The sequence below is a fragment of the Artemia franciscana genome, chromosome 8 (assembly GCF_032884065.1).
Source record: "Artemia franciscana chromosome 8, ASM3288406v1, whole genome shotgun sequence".
NCBI classification, from domain to species: Eukaryota; Metazoa; Arthropoda; class Branchiopoda; order Anostraca; family Artemiidae; genus Artemia; species Artemia franciscana.
Window position 1 is genome coordinate 53,784,720 of NC_088870.1, and position 17,933 is coordinate 53,802,652.

Here is a 17,933-nt window from a genome sequence, read left to right on the forward strand (position 1 = left end):
GCCATTGGTTACTGTTAAAGCTGAAAAAAAAAATCGGAATTTTTAGATTTTAACCATAAATTACCACTTTGAGCGCCCTTTGTATTGGAGGGTAGATGTCTATTAAATCAATTCTAGTTTATTTGTGCAATCGGTCACTATTTAAGGTGAGAAAAATCCAAATCTATAGATTTAAAACCATAAAAAAAGCTTTGAGTACCCTTTGTGGCGTAACTGTATTGCCCTTTGTATTGGAGGGTAGATGTCTGTTAAATCATTTGTAGTTTACTGGTGCAATCGGTCACTGTTTAAGGTGAGAAAAATCCAAATCTATAGATTTAAAACCATAAAAAACGCTTTGAGTACCCTTTGTGGCGTAACTGTATTGCCCTTTGTATTGGAGGGTAAATGTCTGTTAAATCATTTGTAGTTTACTGGTGCAATCGGTCACTGTTTAAGGTGAGAAAAATCCAAATCTATAGATTTAAAACCATAAAAAAAGCTTTGAGTACCCTTTGTGGTGTAACTGTATTGCCCTTTGTATTGGAGGGTAAATGTCTGTTAAATCATTTGTAGTTTACTGGTGCAATCGGTCACTGTTTAAGGTGAGAAAAATCCAAATCTATAGATTTAAAACCATAAAAAACGCTTTGAGTACCCTTTGTGGCGTAACTGTACTGCCCTTTGTATTGGAGGGTAGATGTCTGTTAAATCATTTGTAGTTTACTGGTGCAATCGGTCACTGTTTAAGGTGAGAAAAATCCAAATCTATAGATTTAAAACCATAAAAAACGCTTTGAGTACCCTTTGTGGCGTAACTGTATTGCCCTTGGTATTGGAGGGTAGATGTTTGTTAAATCATTTGTAGTTTACTGGTGCAATTGGTCACTGTTTAAGGTGAGAAAAATCCAGATCTATAGATTTAAAACCAAAAAAAAAAAACGCTTTGAGTACCCTTTGTGGCGTAACTGTATTGCCCTTTGTATTGGAGGGTAGATGTCTGTTAAATCATTTGTTGTGTACTGTTGCAATCGGTCACTGTTTAAGGTGAGAAAAATCCAAATCTATAGATTTAAAACCATAAAAAACGCTTTGAGTACCCTTTGTGGCGTAAGTGTATTGCCCTTTGTATTGGAGGGTAGATGTCTGTTAAATCATTTGTAGTGTACTGGTGCAATCGGTCACTGTTTAAGGTGAGAAAAATCCAAATCTATAGATTTAAAACCATAAAAAACGCTTTGAGTACCCTTTGTGGCGTAACTCTATTGCCCTTTGTATTGGAGGGTAGATGTCTGTTAAATCATTTGTAGTTTACTGGTGCAATCGGTCACTGTTTAAGGTGAGAAAAATCCAAATCTATAGATTTAAAACCATAAAAAACGCTTTGAGTACCCTTTGTGGCGTAACTGTACTGCCCTTTGTATTGGAGGGTAGATGTCTGTTAAATCGTTTGTAGTTTACTGGTGCAATCGGTCACTGTTTAAGGTGAGAAAAATCCAAATCTATAGATTTAAAACCATAAAAAACGCTTTGAGTACCCTTTGTGGCGTAAGTGTATTGCCCTTTGTATTGGAGGGTAGATGTCTGTTAAATCATATGTAGTTTACTGGTGCAATTGGTCACTGTTTAAGGTGAGAAAAATCCAAATCTATAGATTTAAAACCATAAAAAACGCTTTGAGTACCCTTTGTGGCGTAACTGTATTGCCCTTTGTATTGGAGGGTCGATGTCTGTTAAATCATTTGTAGTTTACTGGTGCAATCGGTCACTGTTTAAGGTGAGAAAAATCCAAATCTATAGATTTAAAACCATAAAATAACGCTTTGAGTACCCTTTGTGGCGTAACTGTATTGCCCTTTGTATTGGAGGGTAGATGTCTGTTAAATCATTTGTAGTTTACTGGTGCAATTGGTCACTGTTTAAGGTGAGAAAAATCCAAATCTATAGATTTAAAACCATAAAAAACGCTTTGAGTACCCTTTGTGGTGTAACTGTGTTGCCCTTTGTTTTGGAGGGTAGATGTCTGTTAAATCAGTTCTAGTTTACTGGTGCAATCGGTCACTGTTTAAGGTGAGAAAAATCCAAATCTATAGATTTAAAACCTTAAAAAACGCTTTGAGTACCCTTTGTGGCGTAACTGTATTGCCCTTTGTATTGGAGGGTAGATGTTTGTCAAATCATTTGTTGTTTACTGGTGCAATTGGTCGCTGTTTAAGGTGAGAAAAATCCAAATCTATAGATTTAAAACAAAAAAAAAAGGCTTTGAGTACCCTTTTTGGCGTAACTGTATTGCCCTTTGTATTGGAGGGTAGATGTCTGTTAAATCATTTGTAGTGTACTGGTGCAATCGGTCACTGTTTAAGGTGAGAAAAATCCAAATCTATAGATTTAAAACCATAAAAAACGCTTTGAGTACCCTTTGTGGCGTAACTGTATTGCCCTTTGTATTGGAGGGTAGATTTCTGTTAAATCATTTGTAGTTTACTGGTGCAATCGGTCACTGTTTAAGGTGAGAAAAATCCAAATCTATAGATTTAAAACCATAAAAAACGTTTTGAGTACCCTTTGTGGCGTAACTGTACTGCCCTTTGTATTGGAGGGTAGATGTCTGTTCAATCGTTTTTAGTTTACTGGTGCAATCGGTCACTGTTTAAGGTGAGAAAAATCCAAATCTATAGATTTAAAACCATAAAAAACGCTTTGAGTACCCTTTGTGGCGTAAGTGTATTGCCCTTTGTATTGGAGGGTAGATGTCTGTTAAATCATTTGTAGTTTACTGGTGCAATTGGTCACTGTTTAAGGTGAGAAAAATCCAAATCTATAGATTTAAAACCATAAAAAACGCTTTGAGTACCCTTTGTGGTGTAACTGTATTGCCCTTTGTATTGGAGGGTAGATGTCTGTTAAATCATTTGTAGTGTACTGGTGCAATCGGTCACTGTTTAAGGTGAGAAAAATCCAAATCTATAGATTTAAAACCATAAAAAACGCTTTGAGTACCCTTTGTGGCGTAACTGTATTGCCCTTTGTATTGGAGGGTAGATGTCTGTTAAATCATTTGTAGTTTACTGGTGCAATCGGTCACTGTTTAAGGTGAGAAAAATCCAAATCTATAGATTTAAAACCATAAAATAACGCTTTGAGTACCCTTTGTGGCGTAACTGTATTGCCCTTTGTATTGGAGGGTAGATTTCTGTTAAATCATTTGTAGTTTACTGGTGCAATCGGTCACTGTTTAAGGTGAGAAAAATCTAAATCTATAGATTTAAAACAATAAAAAAACGCTTTGAGTACCCTTTGTGGCGTAATTATATTGCCCTTTGTAATGGGGGTTTGATGTCTGTTAAATCAGTTCTAGTTTACTGGTGCAATCGGTCACTGTTTAAGGTGAGAAAAATTCTTGTGCAATGGGCCACTGTTTAAAATGAAAATATCCAAGTTTGTAAATTTGTATACTTAGGATAAAAAAACACTTGAATGTAAATTCTGATCCTTCAGTTTATCCGAGGATTGACAGTTACAGTTCTTAAGCAATAGAAGTTACGATGATAATTTGCAAAACGGTTTAGAGCAGCACGAGATTTTATTGACGAATTATATTATCAACAACATCAAAGTAGTGACTAAGAACAAAGTGAATAAAATAGCCTAATAAAAAAACGAAAGGTAAAGAAAGACATTATTTTGTGCTCTATTCAACAACAAGTCCCTCAAATGAAGTATAGTGTGCCTATCTGTGAAGCAATAATGTTTTAGGGTGACTTTTATTTATTGTAAGGGAGCACAGGAGGGGGAATCATCCCTTGTCTACTGAACAATTTATGTTCGTTTTAAGTTTAAATATCGTTCCTTACTTTCATTTGAATAAATATAACTTGTTGCTTTTTTTGAAGTTAATTTCTGATCGTTTCAGATCCTGCCTAGACCTATACAAGATTCAAGGGAAGCTACTGCCCTCATAAGCCCACTGCTTGCAGTTGAATTATAGATATCAATACTTTGATATCAATAGAAATCAATTCGCCTGAGAATTAAGATATTTCACTGGCTCTTAATTTATTATAATGAAGGGTGAGTGGTGCCACACTGTGAAGGGGTGAAACCAAATCTTTGATTTTGTGGCAGCCTCATATTCAATTTGTTGCAAAAAAAGTTCATGGTAGATGGCTCAATTTTAATTTGAATTAAAATCATTTAGTTGCAGGCACCAAACCATTGGTAATTGTAGAAAGAACCAAGACAGATACTCCGAATGAGTGAGAGGCAAACCTAGGATAAGCCGTTTTTAGGATTGCATAAACATAACGTCATTTGATTTGTTGATGTGTAAGTCTATCTATCATCCGTCCGTGCGTCATTCCTGGGGTAGAACTAAGTGATGAAAGATTGGACTGATTTTGGGTTGGCGCGTGACGGACCATGTCCACTGGATCATTTTGATTGGTAAAAATAACCTGTTTTCCTGGTCCTATGGTGGCTGAGTCGGTTTGACCTTAGCCGGGTAATACGGGACCCAGAGATAGAACCCGACTGTAGCAACACAGTACAGGGCCGGCGCAAGGACGTTAGTAGTCAAGAAGCGTCGTTAATCCGATTACTTACTTACATAATATTGTGTTTCTTGTGGTGGTGCAGTGGGTTTGACCTCAGCTTGGTAATACAGGGCCCAGAGATTGAACCCGGCCGTAGCAACAAACTGCAGGGCCGACGCAGGGATCCTAATAGTCAAGAAGCGTCTTTTATCCGATTACTTACTTATTTAACTTGTTTTCCAGCTGGCAAAGGAGCTTCAACTGCTGCCACTCCTGCTGCTGTCAAAGATGTCTCTCCTACAGCCTCTGCTGTTAAAGATGACAAAGTAGCCAGTGAAGTTGCTAATGCTGTTCGTATCCTTGAAGAAGAAAAGAATGTTCAACCAATAGGACAAGAATTTGTGGAAGAAGTGAAGACGGACGAAGGACGTGTGGTAAACTATCATTGCAAGTTATGTGATTGTCGCTTCACTGATCCTAATGCCAAGGATATGCATATGAAAGGGCGTCGCCATCGTTTAGCTTACAAGAAGAAGGTAAGAGCACCTGCTATCTATTCTTTTTTTTGAATTGGGACATGGTATGTGTGGAATAGCGAAATATTAGCTATTCTTACGAAACTGTTTTTTAATACTATTACTTTTTATATTATTATCATGTGTTATTATTAATTAGTGTTATACACTATTACATTATTGTACTATTATTTTTATACTATTTTTAACTCAGAAGTATTTTCTCGGTTTTAACCACATTATCTAAATTAATTATTAGTTTAAATTTTTACAAAAGTAAAAACAAATAATTATTCATGACAGTTGCCTTCTGCACCGCAGTCTAAGTGTTAGTTCTAGTCTCTTCGACCATCAGAAAGATTCAGTTTGACACTTGGTAGCAAAGCTCTGAACCACTACTAACCACTCGCCGCAGAACCAAGCCACTTGAGGCCAACATAGCTACGCGCGCTCTTCTAATCCAATGTATTCAGGGCCTCTCTCTTTATAGCCACCCAAAAAATTCCAGTTTCCCATAAATCTTTCCTTACGACATCCAACATCACTTGGAGGTGAACTGGTTTTCGTTGGGCCCTAAATGGTTGGCAGAAAAGGATCATCTTTGGTAATATGTCATTCTTCATCCGTAATACGTTTTATAGCCATCTAAACCTTTCTTATATTATAGCCCTAGAAACTAGATTGGTACTTAACGGGATCTACCACAGGAAGCTCTGCGGGTGGAGTCAGTACCAAGAGTTATTCCCAGCCATACCCGGATTGTATTATGGGCCAATCTATTTTCTTTCAATATATGATCGTTCTATGACTATATTTATTATTACTCTAGGTTGATCCAACTTTGAGTGTTGAAATGAAACCATCGTCTCGCCGCCAAAAGGCTGAGTCAGAAAGAGAACGCCGCCAGAGACTCAAGGAAGAGGCCATGAGAAAACGCAGAGAAGAAATGTAAATATATGATTCTTATTTTCAGTTACAAGTTTTTACAGATGGTAAGAAAGGAATGGATTTTCTTTTAAGAAAACAAGAACTGTGAAATGACTATGATGAATTTTTACTGCGAAACACGGCAAATCCCATATTTAATCCCTTATTAAATATTCTTTTCTTGGGGGAGGGGGGGGGGGGGATAAAAAAAATTGACCCCAACATTTTTGTATCTTTTACCCGAGGATTAAATATGACAGTTTTAGGCCCTGGTTTCTAATCGGGAGGGGGCAAGTAAATAGTATTGTTACTAATGTAACAGTTACTAGGACGTCATTGCTATTAATGGCTTTGCTAGGACACTTGAACAAACCCTGACTGGGTACTGGGCTTAACATTCCCCCCTCTTCACTCAACGTAGACACACAATATGTACAAGTAAAAAATAAGTATTTTACAATGAGCCAATAAAAACTTGATGATTAGTGTTTTCTACCCGAGTAATGCAACTATATATCCCCAAACTGTGGTACCTTGTCCCACACCGTACAAGTTGAATTTTGGAGGGGTACGTGTTGCACTAGTTTGGTGAAGATAAGCTTGTAAGGAACAGGGTATATTATATATCAAACAGCTCGTGGTAACGAACTGCAGTAAGGAGCGACCCGGCTCAATAGTAACCGAAACTCTAAAAAAATGAATTTTGATACCAATAGTTAAATCAAAAGACTCGCATTTTAATGCCGATTTTAAATATATAAGTTTCATCAAGCTTAGTCTTACCCATCAAAAGTTACGAGCCAGAAAAAATTTGCCTAATTTTAGAAAATAGGGGGAAACGCCCCTTAAAAGTCATAGAATCTTAACGAAAATTACACCATCAGATTCAGCGTATCGGAGAACCTTATAGTAGAAGCTTCAAGCTCCTATCTACAAAAATATGGAATTTTGAAATTTTTGCCACAAGACAGATAACGGATGCGTTTTTTTTTTTTTTTTTTTCAAGGGTGATCGTATCGACCTAGTGGTCCTAGAATGTCGCGAGAGGTCTCATTCTAATGTAAATTAAAAGTTCTAGTTCCCTTTTTAAATGACTAGAGAAAAATTAGAGGGCACCTAGGCCCCCTCCCACGCTCATTTTTTCCCAAAGTCACCGGATCAAAATTCTGAGATAGCCATTTTATTCAGCATAGTAAAAAAACCTAAAAACCTATGTCTTTGGTGACGACTTACTCCTCAACAGTCCATGTGGGGGGGGGGGGCGGCAAGTTACAAACTTTGACCAGTGTTTACACACAGCTATGGTTATTGGGAAGTGTAAAGACACTTTCAGGGGGATTTTTTTGGTTTGGGGGAGGGGGTTATGTGGGGGAACTTTCTATGGAGGAATTTTACATGAAGGAAGAGAATTTTATGAATGGGTGCAGGATTTTTTTTTATAGAGCAATGAAAAAATAAATATGAAAAAGTTTCTTCAACTGAAAGTAAGGAGCAACATTAAAACTTAAAACGAACAGAAATTATTACGCATATGAGGGATTCACCTCCTCCTTATACCTCGCTTTTTACGCTAAAGTAATTTTATTAATTTCAACTATTTATTCTACGGCCTTTCTGGTTCAGGGGTCATTCTTAACGAATATGGACAGAGTTTAAGCTTTAGTCTAAAAAGCGAGGTATTGATGAGAGGGCGAACCCTCTCATATACGTAATGAAAACTTACGAATTTAGAAGTTCGTTACGTAAGTTAAATCGTAAATTATGTATATTTTTTACTAATAAAAACGTTCGAAAAATTAAAAGTTCTAGTTACCTTTTTAAGTAACCAAAAAATTGGAGGGTAACTAGGCCTACTCCCCCGCTCCTTTTTTTCTCAAAATCGTCCGATCAAAACTAAGTATCAAGACCAAGACCAAAAAAATAAATTAATTTGCAATTTTCGTTTTAATTATTCATGTGCGGAGAGCCAAAATCAAAACATGCATTAATCCAGAAACATTCAGAAATTAAATTAAAAAAAAAAGTTTTTTTTTTACTGAAAGTAAGGAGCGACATCAAAACTTAAAACGAACAGAAATTACTCCATATATGAAAGGGGCTGTTCCCTTCTCAACACCAAGCTCTTTACGCTAAAGTTTTTTACTGTTTGAAAAAGTAGAGTTGAGAGAAAGAGCCGAACTTTAGCGTAAAGAGGGGGGCGTTGAGGAGGGAACAGCGCCTTTCATATACGGAGTAATTTCTGTACGTTTTAAGTTTTATTGTCGCTGCTTTCTGTCAGTCAAAAAAACTTGTTTTTTTTTTATATTTAATCTCGTAGAGCTCAGATTAGATAACCACATCACAGATTAAAATTAACAGCTCTAGAACGAAATTATGACAATTTTTTCTGCACAAAAAATTTCATTAATCGAAAAAAATTATTCTGGAAGTTTTGTGTATTTTATGCGTTTTTGTGTGAAATTTCTATGTGTTTTTTTTTTTTTTTTTATATCTTCTCCATTATCAATTTTGTAATTGTCAAAGAAATAAAAACAAATTGATTACTATCAGAATACATTTTTTTTTCTGATGGGCGTAAAAATTGTAGAAGTCTTCAGAATCAGTGCTTGAATTTGTATAATTCTATATATACATACCCAATAATACATTGTATAATTCCATGTACAATAATAATTCCAGGGTTGCCAATATGCAAGAAGACGAAGGAGCAATGTGGGACCAGTTTCGACGCCATGAAGATGAGGTCAATTACATAGAATATATGGAATGGTGCCGCCAGTACGGTCCTGGTTTTAGAGGACCACAAATGGGACCTCGTATGCCAGTTGGAATGGGACCTCCTCCAATGGGTATGATGCCGCCGATGGGTATGGTTGGTATGCCACCTGTTTTTCCACAGTCATATGATGACAGACATGTCAATGCTAAGCATCAGTCACTCTTTCCAGAGGTTAGTTTATACTCATAAATTCTTGGCTTTAACTACCATGGCAACAATCCTGCGATAGACCAGTTTACGAAGTCAAAATTCCAAAGTAGCTTAAAAAGTTCTGTAACCAATTTTAATGAATGACAAAGTTGCAATTTGTTATGAGGACTTAAAATTGTCTGGTCCATTTAGCAAATGACATTATATTTTGAATACCAACCTGATAGTGTTTTCCGAGCTGTCGCTGTTGTTATCTTGTTAAGTCGTCATTGGAAATGTTTTATCCCTTATAACTAAAAGCGAGTATTTTAATAATCGCTAACTTACGTTTTAACTTACCTTTAGAATAACTTGCGTGTAAGGGTTAGCGTACGCTTTCTTTTCTAAAATGGTTGTCTAGAAAATAAAAGAAGAAAATTATATTTATAGAAATATTGCGTAAACCCTAAAAGCTTTTAACCATCCTTCATTACTTTTCAGTTAAAATATTTATATTACTTCAATTTTGTTGAAGCAAATCGAATAATGTTTATGTTTCCGTTCCTTTTCTTATTTATATAATATGTTTTCTTTTATTATATATATATATATATATATATATATATATATATATATATATATATATATATATATATATATATATATATATATATATATAATAAATTATATAATAATAATTATATATAATTTTCCGTTATGTTCTTTGGTTTTGCAATAGTTTAGTGGCCTTTTTTCTTGAAACTTGTTCTATTCTATCTACCTTTGTTAACTATAACCTAAGGTTGATAAGGTATTGAATTATCGAGTTAGCTATCAAGGTCACTGAGAAGGTGAGCAACAGCTATGTCAACTGTTTTTCTTTCTTTCGAGATACAAAAAAAAACTATAGACAACTGAAAATAAATAAGTTGTGTAACGTAGCTGAAATCACTCTGACAGGATTCTTAAAGGTTATCAATATCAATGGGCTTAGTTGTACGCAAATTACCTGAAAGACTGTCATATCAGTAAATTAATACAAGTGAATGGTAACTTATGAGAGTTGAAATTGGCACTATTTTTGGCAAAAAAAGACTATTGATGTCATCTAATATTTGGTAAAACTTGCCATCTTAGTGTAATAATAAGAATAATGTGTGTAATGGGTAAAATTAGGGTAGTAATAAGTGTCTGATCTTAGTTCATGACAGTAAAGTGATTAGAGAACTTTAAAAATGCCGAGTGTTTCCAAATGCTAGATGGGCTTTGTAGTATTTTTTGTCGACATTAGTACTAGTTTCCACTTAAAAATTTTCCATACTCTTAGCTTTAATATTATTAACTGTCAGCATATATTTGAAAAGTGCTAAGAAAGTTAGCATGATGTTTATTGTGTGTGAAGGGAGAATATTCAGGGGGGGGGGGCTCAACTTAAATAAAAGTTACGAATAGGCCAAGCAAGTACTTGGAAATAAATATGTTAATTTGGGAAGAGTTGTGGAAATCCCTAGAGAGGGAAACAAGGGTTAGAATGATCTTCCTCTGTGCCCTGGGGGCTTGGAGTATATTATGTCTACTAATTTGTTTTCCCAATCTTATTTATAACCTCTACTAATTTATGAAATTTGCCCTGTGGAGATTTGAACATGATGAAAGAGTAAGCTTTGTTCATCGCTATAGCGACTGTTATCTTTTGTTGGAGCTATTTTTATTTTAAAGAATAAAGCATAATCTCTTTAATGTTGTAAAAAAAAAAAAATCTCGTCAAATCTTGTCAAATCTGAATATTGAACGAATTCATCTTTAGTTACTTCAGCCATAAAAATAAAACACTTTTTTAAGTTAAGTTTAGATATTAAAATTTTAGTCACACAAACTAGTTAAAAGAATAAGTCCTGTTTTTGGATATGGTGAACAAAAAAAATTCTGTTCGGCTATATTCGAATCAGTCAATATGTTCACAATGCTTGCTAGAATCAATCTAGAATTGAATTTAAGCTAGAGGAAGCAGCCTGCTGAGTTGCAATGAATTTAACTAATTTCTCTTGAAAGAAGTTCTTAAAGAAGATGAAGGAACAAATTCAGAGAAGAAGAAGAAGAAGATAGAGTTGTTTATTCCTGCAGCAACTGCTAGCTTTTGCTCCTTCTTCGAAGTCAAAGAATATGGGCAAGTTACAAAGTGAAAACTAGCGCTATTATGTCGACAGTAAAATAAGCGTTGCCATCTAGCTTCTGGCGTTTCTGGACATTTTTTCAAGATTAATAATTGTTTTTCTATCAGAAACTGAGATCAGACAATTATTACTACACCAATTGCTCCAATGAAGTAAAACAATTTTACTGTACTAAAAAGATGCAAAGAAACGCTAAATGTTTGACGGTGTTGATGTTTTTTGTCGACACTAGCGCCAGTTTCCACTCTTGCAAGTTACTCATCCTCTTTGGTTCATAGCAACGTCATTCTTTCGGTGACTAGAAGGGAACTAGTTAAGAATGAGGCACACTCTTCTATATAACAGGATGTATAAATACGTTCTGTGCCCCTGGATGGGCCAGCCTAGTGGATGGCACGCTGGACTTGTAATTAATTCTATGTCCTTTGGGACGAGGGTTCGATTCTAAATGCATCCAATTCTTTGGTTTGGTGTGGGGGTTAGTGATTCGAGTCTGCAAGCTCAGGAGTCGTGGGTCCCGTAAGCCTACAGTTAAAGGAATTCCCATGTAATATCTGAATTTCAGATATTAGTTGAGGTAGAAAACTTCTGATTCTGCTGCAACTACAAGTAAGTAAAAATGTATAAATGTTATAAAGTATTCTGCAGCAGAAAAAGAGCAGAAATCTTTTATCTTAACTAAATTTGAAAAACATATAAATTAAAAAAGATTAAAAAAGAAACGGAAAGCAGATAACTTCGAAGACCACGCTGCCTTTCTATGACGAAAGTAAAACAGTTCAAAATAGGGATGATACCTTTTTATTGACAGTGAAATATAAAATTATTTAACTGGATATTTCGAACACATATACAGTGTTCATCATCAGCAGTAAAACTAAAAGACATGAATAAAAATAAACAAAATTTATACCTAATAAATTAATTACATATAGTTTATTGCTCTTATTTTTCTCAATGCAACAGCCGAGGCAAATCTCCTTGACCTTTTCGGTTCCGGTTCATTAGATTTAACTGACGTATTACGTGGACAGAGGTCATAGCTCTTAGGTGAAGTGATATTTACTTTATTTGACCTCAGTAAATTATTATAAATTGAGTTCAATCCAAATTCACCTTTATCTCTGTTTATGGAATTATTCTTGAATATAATTTTTTTTAATTTCGATTGTTTCCCTGAAAGTTTGCTTTAAACCTTGGTCCCTAGAAATCAAAGAAACATTTTCAAACAAAATAAAATGATTTGGAAAATTAAAGATATGCTCCGAGAGGGCCGACGTGAAATCTTCAGGTTTGGTATTTTGCTTTAAAGACGATGAAATGGAATTATGATGTTGTAGCAATCTCGTTCTTAAATTCTGGTTAGTACATAAGAGCTTCCACAAGTACATGGAATTTTATAAACCCCACTTTGTTGCTCTACGGAAGTCCGATCCTTTCCAGAATTTAAAAAACTAGCCAAAGTATTACTACCTCTTGAAGCTACCTTTAAACCATTATTTTAAAATTCTTTTAAGTTTTTCACTCAAACCTGGAACATATGGTAGAGAACAAAAAATATCTTTCTTTTCTGTTGTTTCCAGAATATCGTCAGAACATTCTAGAAATTTTTTCCTTCTTTTCGAAAAAGTCTGGTCAATTAACTAACCCAAATAATGGTTACTTATTAAAATGTCTTTTAGCAATAATAATTCCTCCTCAATGAATTTTGGAGAACAAATTCTAAAAATGCGGTCACTTAAAGATATGATTAAACTAATTTTTACTTGGCGGGCATGACCGGAGAAAAATGAAAAAAATCTGTTATTGTTAGTAGGTTTTCTGTAAATCTTAAAATCCAGACTATTTTCATTTTTTAAAAGAAGGACGTCCAGAAAAGGAAGTTTATTATCCTCTTCTAATTCTATTGTAAATTTTAAATCCCCTCCCCAAAAATTAAGATGTTCTAAAAAACTTTTTAATTCCTCCACCCCATAATTCCATACTGAAATTATGTCATCCATATATCTCCCCCAAAATTTATGTTTTAAAAAATATGAATCTAACGCTATTGTTTCAATATTTTCTACAAAACAATTAGCTAATAAAGGACTTAAAGGGGCCCCCATGGGTAAACCATTTACTTGTTCGAAAAAACCCCCTCTGAATTGAAAAAAATAAGAGAACATATTGCACAACCTAACTAAACTCATAATTACACCGACCTCCAAAACTGTTTCACCACCAATTAAGTCCAAATTTCTTAGTATCTTTCTCTCAAGAAAAATTTCTGCGGCTTTTACATCAATACTCGTATACATTGACACTATGTCGAAACTTGAAATTATAGAATTTGAAGAAATCTCAACTTCTTTTAGTTTTTTTACAAGTTCTGACGAATTCTTAATGTAAGAAATTTGTGTAGACATGAGTGGTTTACACAATGACACTAGCCACTTACTCAGAGCACTTGTTGGTGACTTGTTACTCGCAACAATTGGTCGTAATGGCAGATTTGGCTTATGTATCTTTGGAAGTCCATATAATTTAGGGCACAAAGAACCTCTTGGTAAGAATTTGTAGAAAAGTTGAGGTGTAATCTTCCCTGATTTCTAGGGACCAAGGTTTAAAGCAAACTTTCAGGGAAACAATCGAAATTAAAAAAATTATATTCAAGAATTATTCCATAAACAGAGATACAGGTGAATTTGGATTGAACTCAATTTATGATAATTTACTGAGGTCAAATAAAGTAAATATCACTTCACCTAAGAGCTATGACCTCTGTCCACGTAATACGTCAGTTAAATCTAATGAACCGGAACCGAAAAGGTCAAGGAGATTTGCCTCGGCTGTTGCATTGAAAAAAATAAGAGCAATAAACTATATGTAATTAGTTTATTAGGTATAAATTTTGTTTATTTTTATTCATGTCTTTTAGTTTTACTGCTGATGATGAACACTGTATATGTGTTCGAAATATCCAGTTAAATAATTTTATATTTCACTGTCAATAAAAAGGTATCATCCCTATTTTGAACTGTTTTACTTTCGAAACGGAAAGCAGATAATGTATGCTGCAAGAAAAAAAAAATAATCAGAAAGCTTTTACCTTAACTAAATTCTAAAAACATAAATTAAAAAAGAAACGAAAGCGGATAAAGTTTACTGCAAGGAAAAAAAAATCAGAAAGCTCTGACCTTAACTAAATTAAAAAACATATAAATTTAAAAAGATTAAAAAAGAAACGGAAAGCAGATAAGGTATGCTGCAAGAAAAAAAATCAGAAAGCTTTTACCTTGACTAAATTCTAAAAACATATAAATTAAGAAAGATTAAAAAAGAAACGGAAAGCAGATAATGTATGCTGCAAGAAAAAAAATAATCAGAAAGCTTTTACCTTAACTAAATTCTAAAAACATAAATTAAAAAAGAAACGAAAGTGGATAAAGTTTGCTGCAAGGACAAAAAAATCAGAAAGCTCTGGCCTTAACTAAATTCAAAAAAACATATAAATTAAAAAAGATTAAAAAAAAACGGAAAGCAGATAAAGTATGCTGCAAGAAAAAAAATCAGAAAGCTTTTACCTTGACTAAATTCTAAAAACATATAAATTAAGAAAGATTAAAAAAGAAACGGAAAGCAGATAATGTATGCTGCAAGAAAAAAAAAATAATCAGAAAGCTTTTACCTTAACTAAATTCTAAAAACATAAATTAAAAAAGAAACGAAAGCGGATAAAGTATGCTGCAAGAAAAAATAATCAGGGATCTCTTGCTTTAACTAAATTAAAAAATATATAAATTAAAAAAGATTCAAAAAGAAACGGAAAGCAGATAAAGTATGCTGCAGGAAAAAAAAAATCAGAAAGCTTTTACCTTAAGTAAATTCGAATAACAGATAAATTAAAATAAATTTGACTATTTATGTCCCTTCTTTGCAAGTATTAAAATGCCCCTTCTTTACAAGTATTAAAATACCTCTGATCATTTCTAACAATGTATTTTTTCATAGGAGAAGGAAATGGAGTATATGCAAAAAACGGTTACTATGATTGAAAAGGCTTTGAAATTAGTCTCAGATCAGTTTACTACAGAAGACGAGGTGAAGGCAAAGGCTGAGGCTGCTGCTTCACCAAAGACTGAGGTGACTGAACCTCCAAAGACTGAAGCTGTGGCTGCATCAAAGGCTGATAAGCCAAAAATCGAAAAGGAATCTCTTCCAGGACTTGAGACAGAAAAGAAAGAGTACGTTAATTATCAGAATTTTAATCGTTTTCAATTATTTGATATCCATTTGTAATCCCTTTCAATTTTAGTTGGGTTAAAGACAACTAATGATATTTAAATTATGGAGCGCTGCATGCTTAGTGCCTGATATTAATTAAATAAGAACATTTAAATATGCTATAATTGTACTGAAAATCGTCCGCAATAATTTGAGACGATGGAAACAGGAGGTCAATTTTGCAAAAAGACAAATTTGCTAGTTACTAACTTACGAATTTTCGATTCTTTCATGGGTCATGCTTAACCGCTGATAGTAAGAAATAAAGACACTTACGTTTCTGTAATTAAATTGACAATTGTTCTGCAATAAAATTTGAATGGCAGACACGGGGAGAATAAATGAAAAAAAACATTTTTTTAGCTACTAATTTTTGATTGTTTCAGGGGGTCCTTCTGGCTAATCTTAGGGGGAACGGTCTCCCCTCTCTGTATGTTGGTAGTGGCTTCATTTACTGTGTGGAGGATGATATACAGTATCATATTCCTGTCTCTCATTAAAGTATACATCTTGTTTTTAATTTCGATTTATATAAAAGAGAAGCCATGAATAATGCCATTCTACCTTTAAATGTCTAATTTGATTTAAATAAATTTACACCAACTATGTCAAGGCAAACGGTATGGCGTAACAAGTTCTTGAGTTTGCTTTTCTGTTCAGAAATTTTGGTGTTTGAAATTGTTAGAAATGGTTAATTTGTTCGGATCGAGTTTATAATGTAGGTGTATATTCTGAATGAATTAAAATATGAAATCAATTTTTTTTTTCAGTCTAAATAGTCTATTTCTTGATCCTTAAAAAAAAAAATTTTAATATTAAGTTCATGGTGTTATAAACCAAAAAATGGAAAAAAAAGTTTTTTTTATTGCAGGGGAGAAAAGAAGGACAAACCTCAAGCATCTAATAGGATTCTCAAGGGTGTTATGAGAGTTGGCCGCCTTGCTAAAGGTTTAATTCTCAAAGGCAATCGTGATGTTCGTCTCATCGTATTTTGTGCCAATGTTCCTACTATACAACTCTTGCAACGTCTTAACGCTTCTGTGCAGCCGCACTTGAAGGTAATTCGTGTTTTTTAATTATGCTATTCTTGCAACGTCTTAACGCTTTTGTGCAGCCGCACTTGAAGGTAATTCGTGTTTTTTTAAGTATGTAACGCTTGCAATTCTTAATGGTTCTGTGCAGCCGCACTTGAAGGTAATTTACATTTTTTGATTATGCAACGTCTTAACGCTTCTGTGCAGCCGCACTTGAAGGTAATCCGTGATTTTTAATTATGTTACTCTTGCAACGTCTTAACGCTTCTTTGTAGTCGCACTTGAAGTTAATTTGTCTTTTTTTAATTATGCAATGTCTTAACGCTTCTGTGCAGCCGCACTTGAAGGTAATTCGTGTTTTTTTAATTATGCTCCTCTTGCAACGTCTTAACGCTTCTATGCAGCCGCACTTGAAGGTAATTTGTCTTTTTTAATTATGCAATGTCTTAACGCTTCTGTGCAGCCGCACTTGAAGGTAATTCGTGTTTTTTTAATTATGCAACGTCTTAACGCTTCTGTGCAGCCGCACTTGAAGGTAATTCGTGATTTTTAATTATGCTACTCTTGCAATGTCTTAATGCTTCTGTATAGTCACACTTTAAGGTAATTCACCTTTTTCAAATATTCAACGCTTGTAACGTTTTAACGCTTATGCGACCTCGGTTGAAGGTAATTTGCACTATTTAACTACGCAACTCATGCAACGTCTTACCACTCCGGTGTGGCCAAACTTGAAGGTAATTCATGTTTTTATGCAACTGTTGCAATGTCTTAACACTTCTGTACAGCCACACATGAAAGTAATTCATGTTGTTAACGTCTCAACGCTGCTATGAAGCCACGCTTGAAGGTAATTCATGCTTTTTAACTATGCAACTCTTGCAGTGTCTTAACACTGCTGTGTGGCCACACTTGAAGGTAATTCATGTTTTTATGGCACTTGGTATCTACCAAGTGACATAAAGCGATCGCAAATTTTGTCGGTCTGTCTGTCCTGGTTTTGCTAGTCTAGGCACTTCCAGGTAAGCTAGGACGATGAAATTTGGCAGGCGTATCAGGAACCAGACCAGATTAAATTAGAAATTGTCGTTTCCCCGATTTGACCATCTAGGGGGGAGTGGGAGAACGGTTAAATCGAAAAAAAAAATAAGGTTTTTTAACTTACCAAGGGGTAATCGGATCTTAATGAAATTTGATATTTAGGAGGATATCGTGTCTCAGAGCTCTTATTTTAAATGCCGACCGGATCTGGGGAGTTGGGGGGGGGGAACCTAAAATGGAATCGGAACTGTAAAGACAAACTGGATGCAAATAAGACAACTATTTTAAAGAAAACTGAAATGTCTTTAGAAAGATTGTGCTCGATAAATAAAATAAGCATCATGCATAAAAGCATTGGCAGAAAAAAAAAGTCGTCCACAGAAACAGATCATTTTTACTGTTATTTTCACGTGACTTGGGAAAATTGGCTCCAACTTGTCCCCCCTCCCCTTAGGTTTTGGCGAAATTACGCAACTGGTGGATACAGCATTTTTGCCCGAAACCATGGCCTCGAGTAGCATCACTTTTTGATGGCCGAAACCCCTCCATTGACTATT

General features: G+C 34.5%; 1 protein-coding gene across 3 annotated transcripts in view; it reads left to right on the forward strand.

Moving 5' to 3' along the window:
* LOC136030564 (zinc finger RNA-binding protein-like) overlaps positions 1 to 17,933 on the forward strand; it is a 64,580-nt gene that overhangs the window by 20,806 nt on the left and 25,841 nt on the right. For all 3 annotated transcript variants that reach the window (XM_065709626.1, XM_065709628.1, XM_065709627.1), the window contains exons 5-9: positions 4,755 to 5,047; positions 5,856 to 5,974; positions 8,633 to 8,903; positions 15,029 to 15,261; positions 16,173 to 16,359. In XM_065709626.1, coding sequence (XP_065565698.1) covers positions 4,755 to 5,047; positions 5,856 to 5,974; positions 8,633 to 8,903; positions 15,029 to 15,261; positions 16,173 to 16,359 — 1,103 coding nt within the window. The remainder of the gene's footprint in view (positions 1 to 4,754; positions 5,048 to 5,855; positions 5,975 to 8,632; positions 8,904 to 15,028; positions 15,262 to 16,172; positions 16,360 to 17,933) is intronic.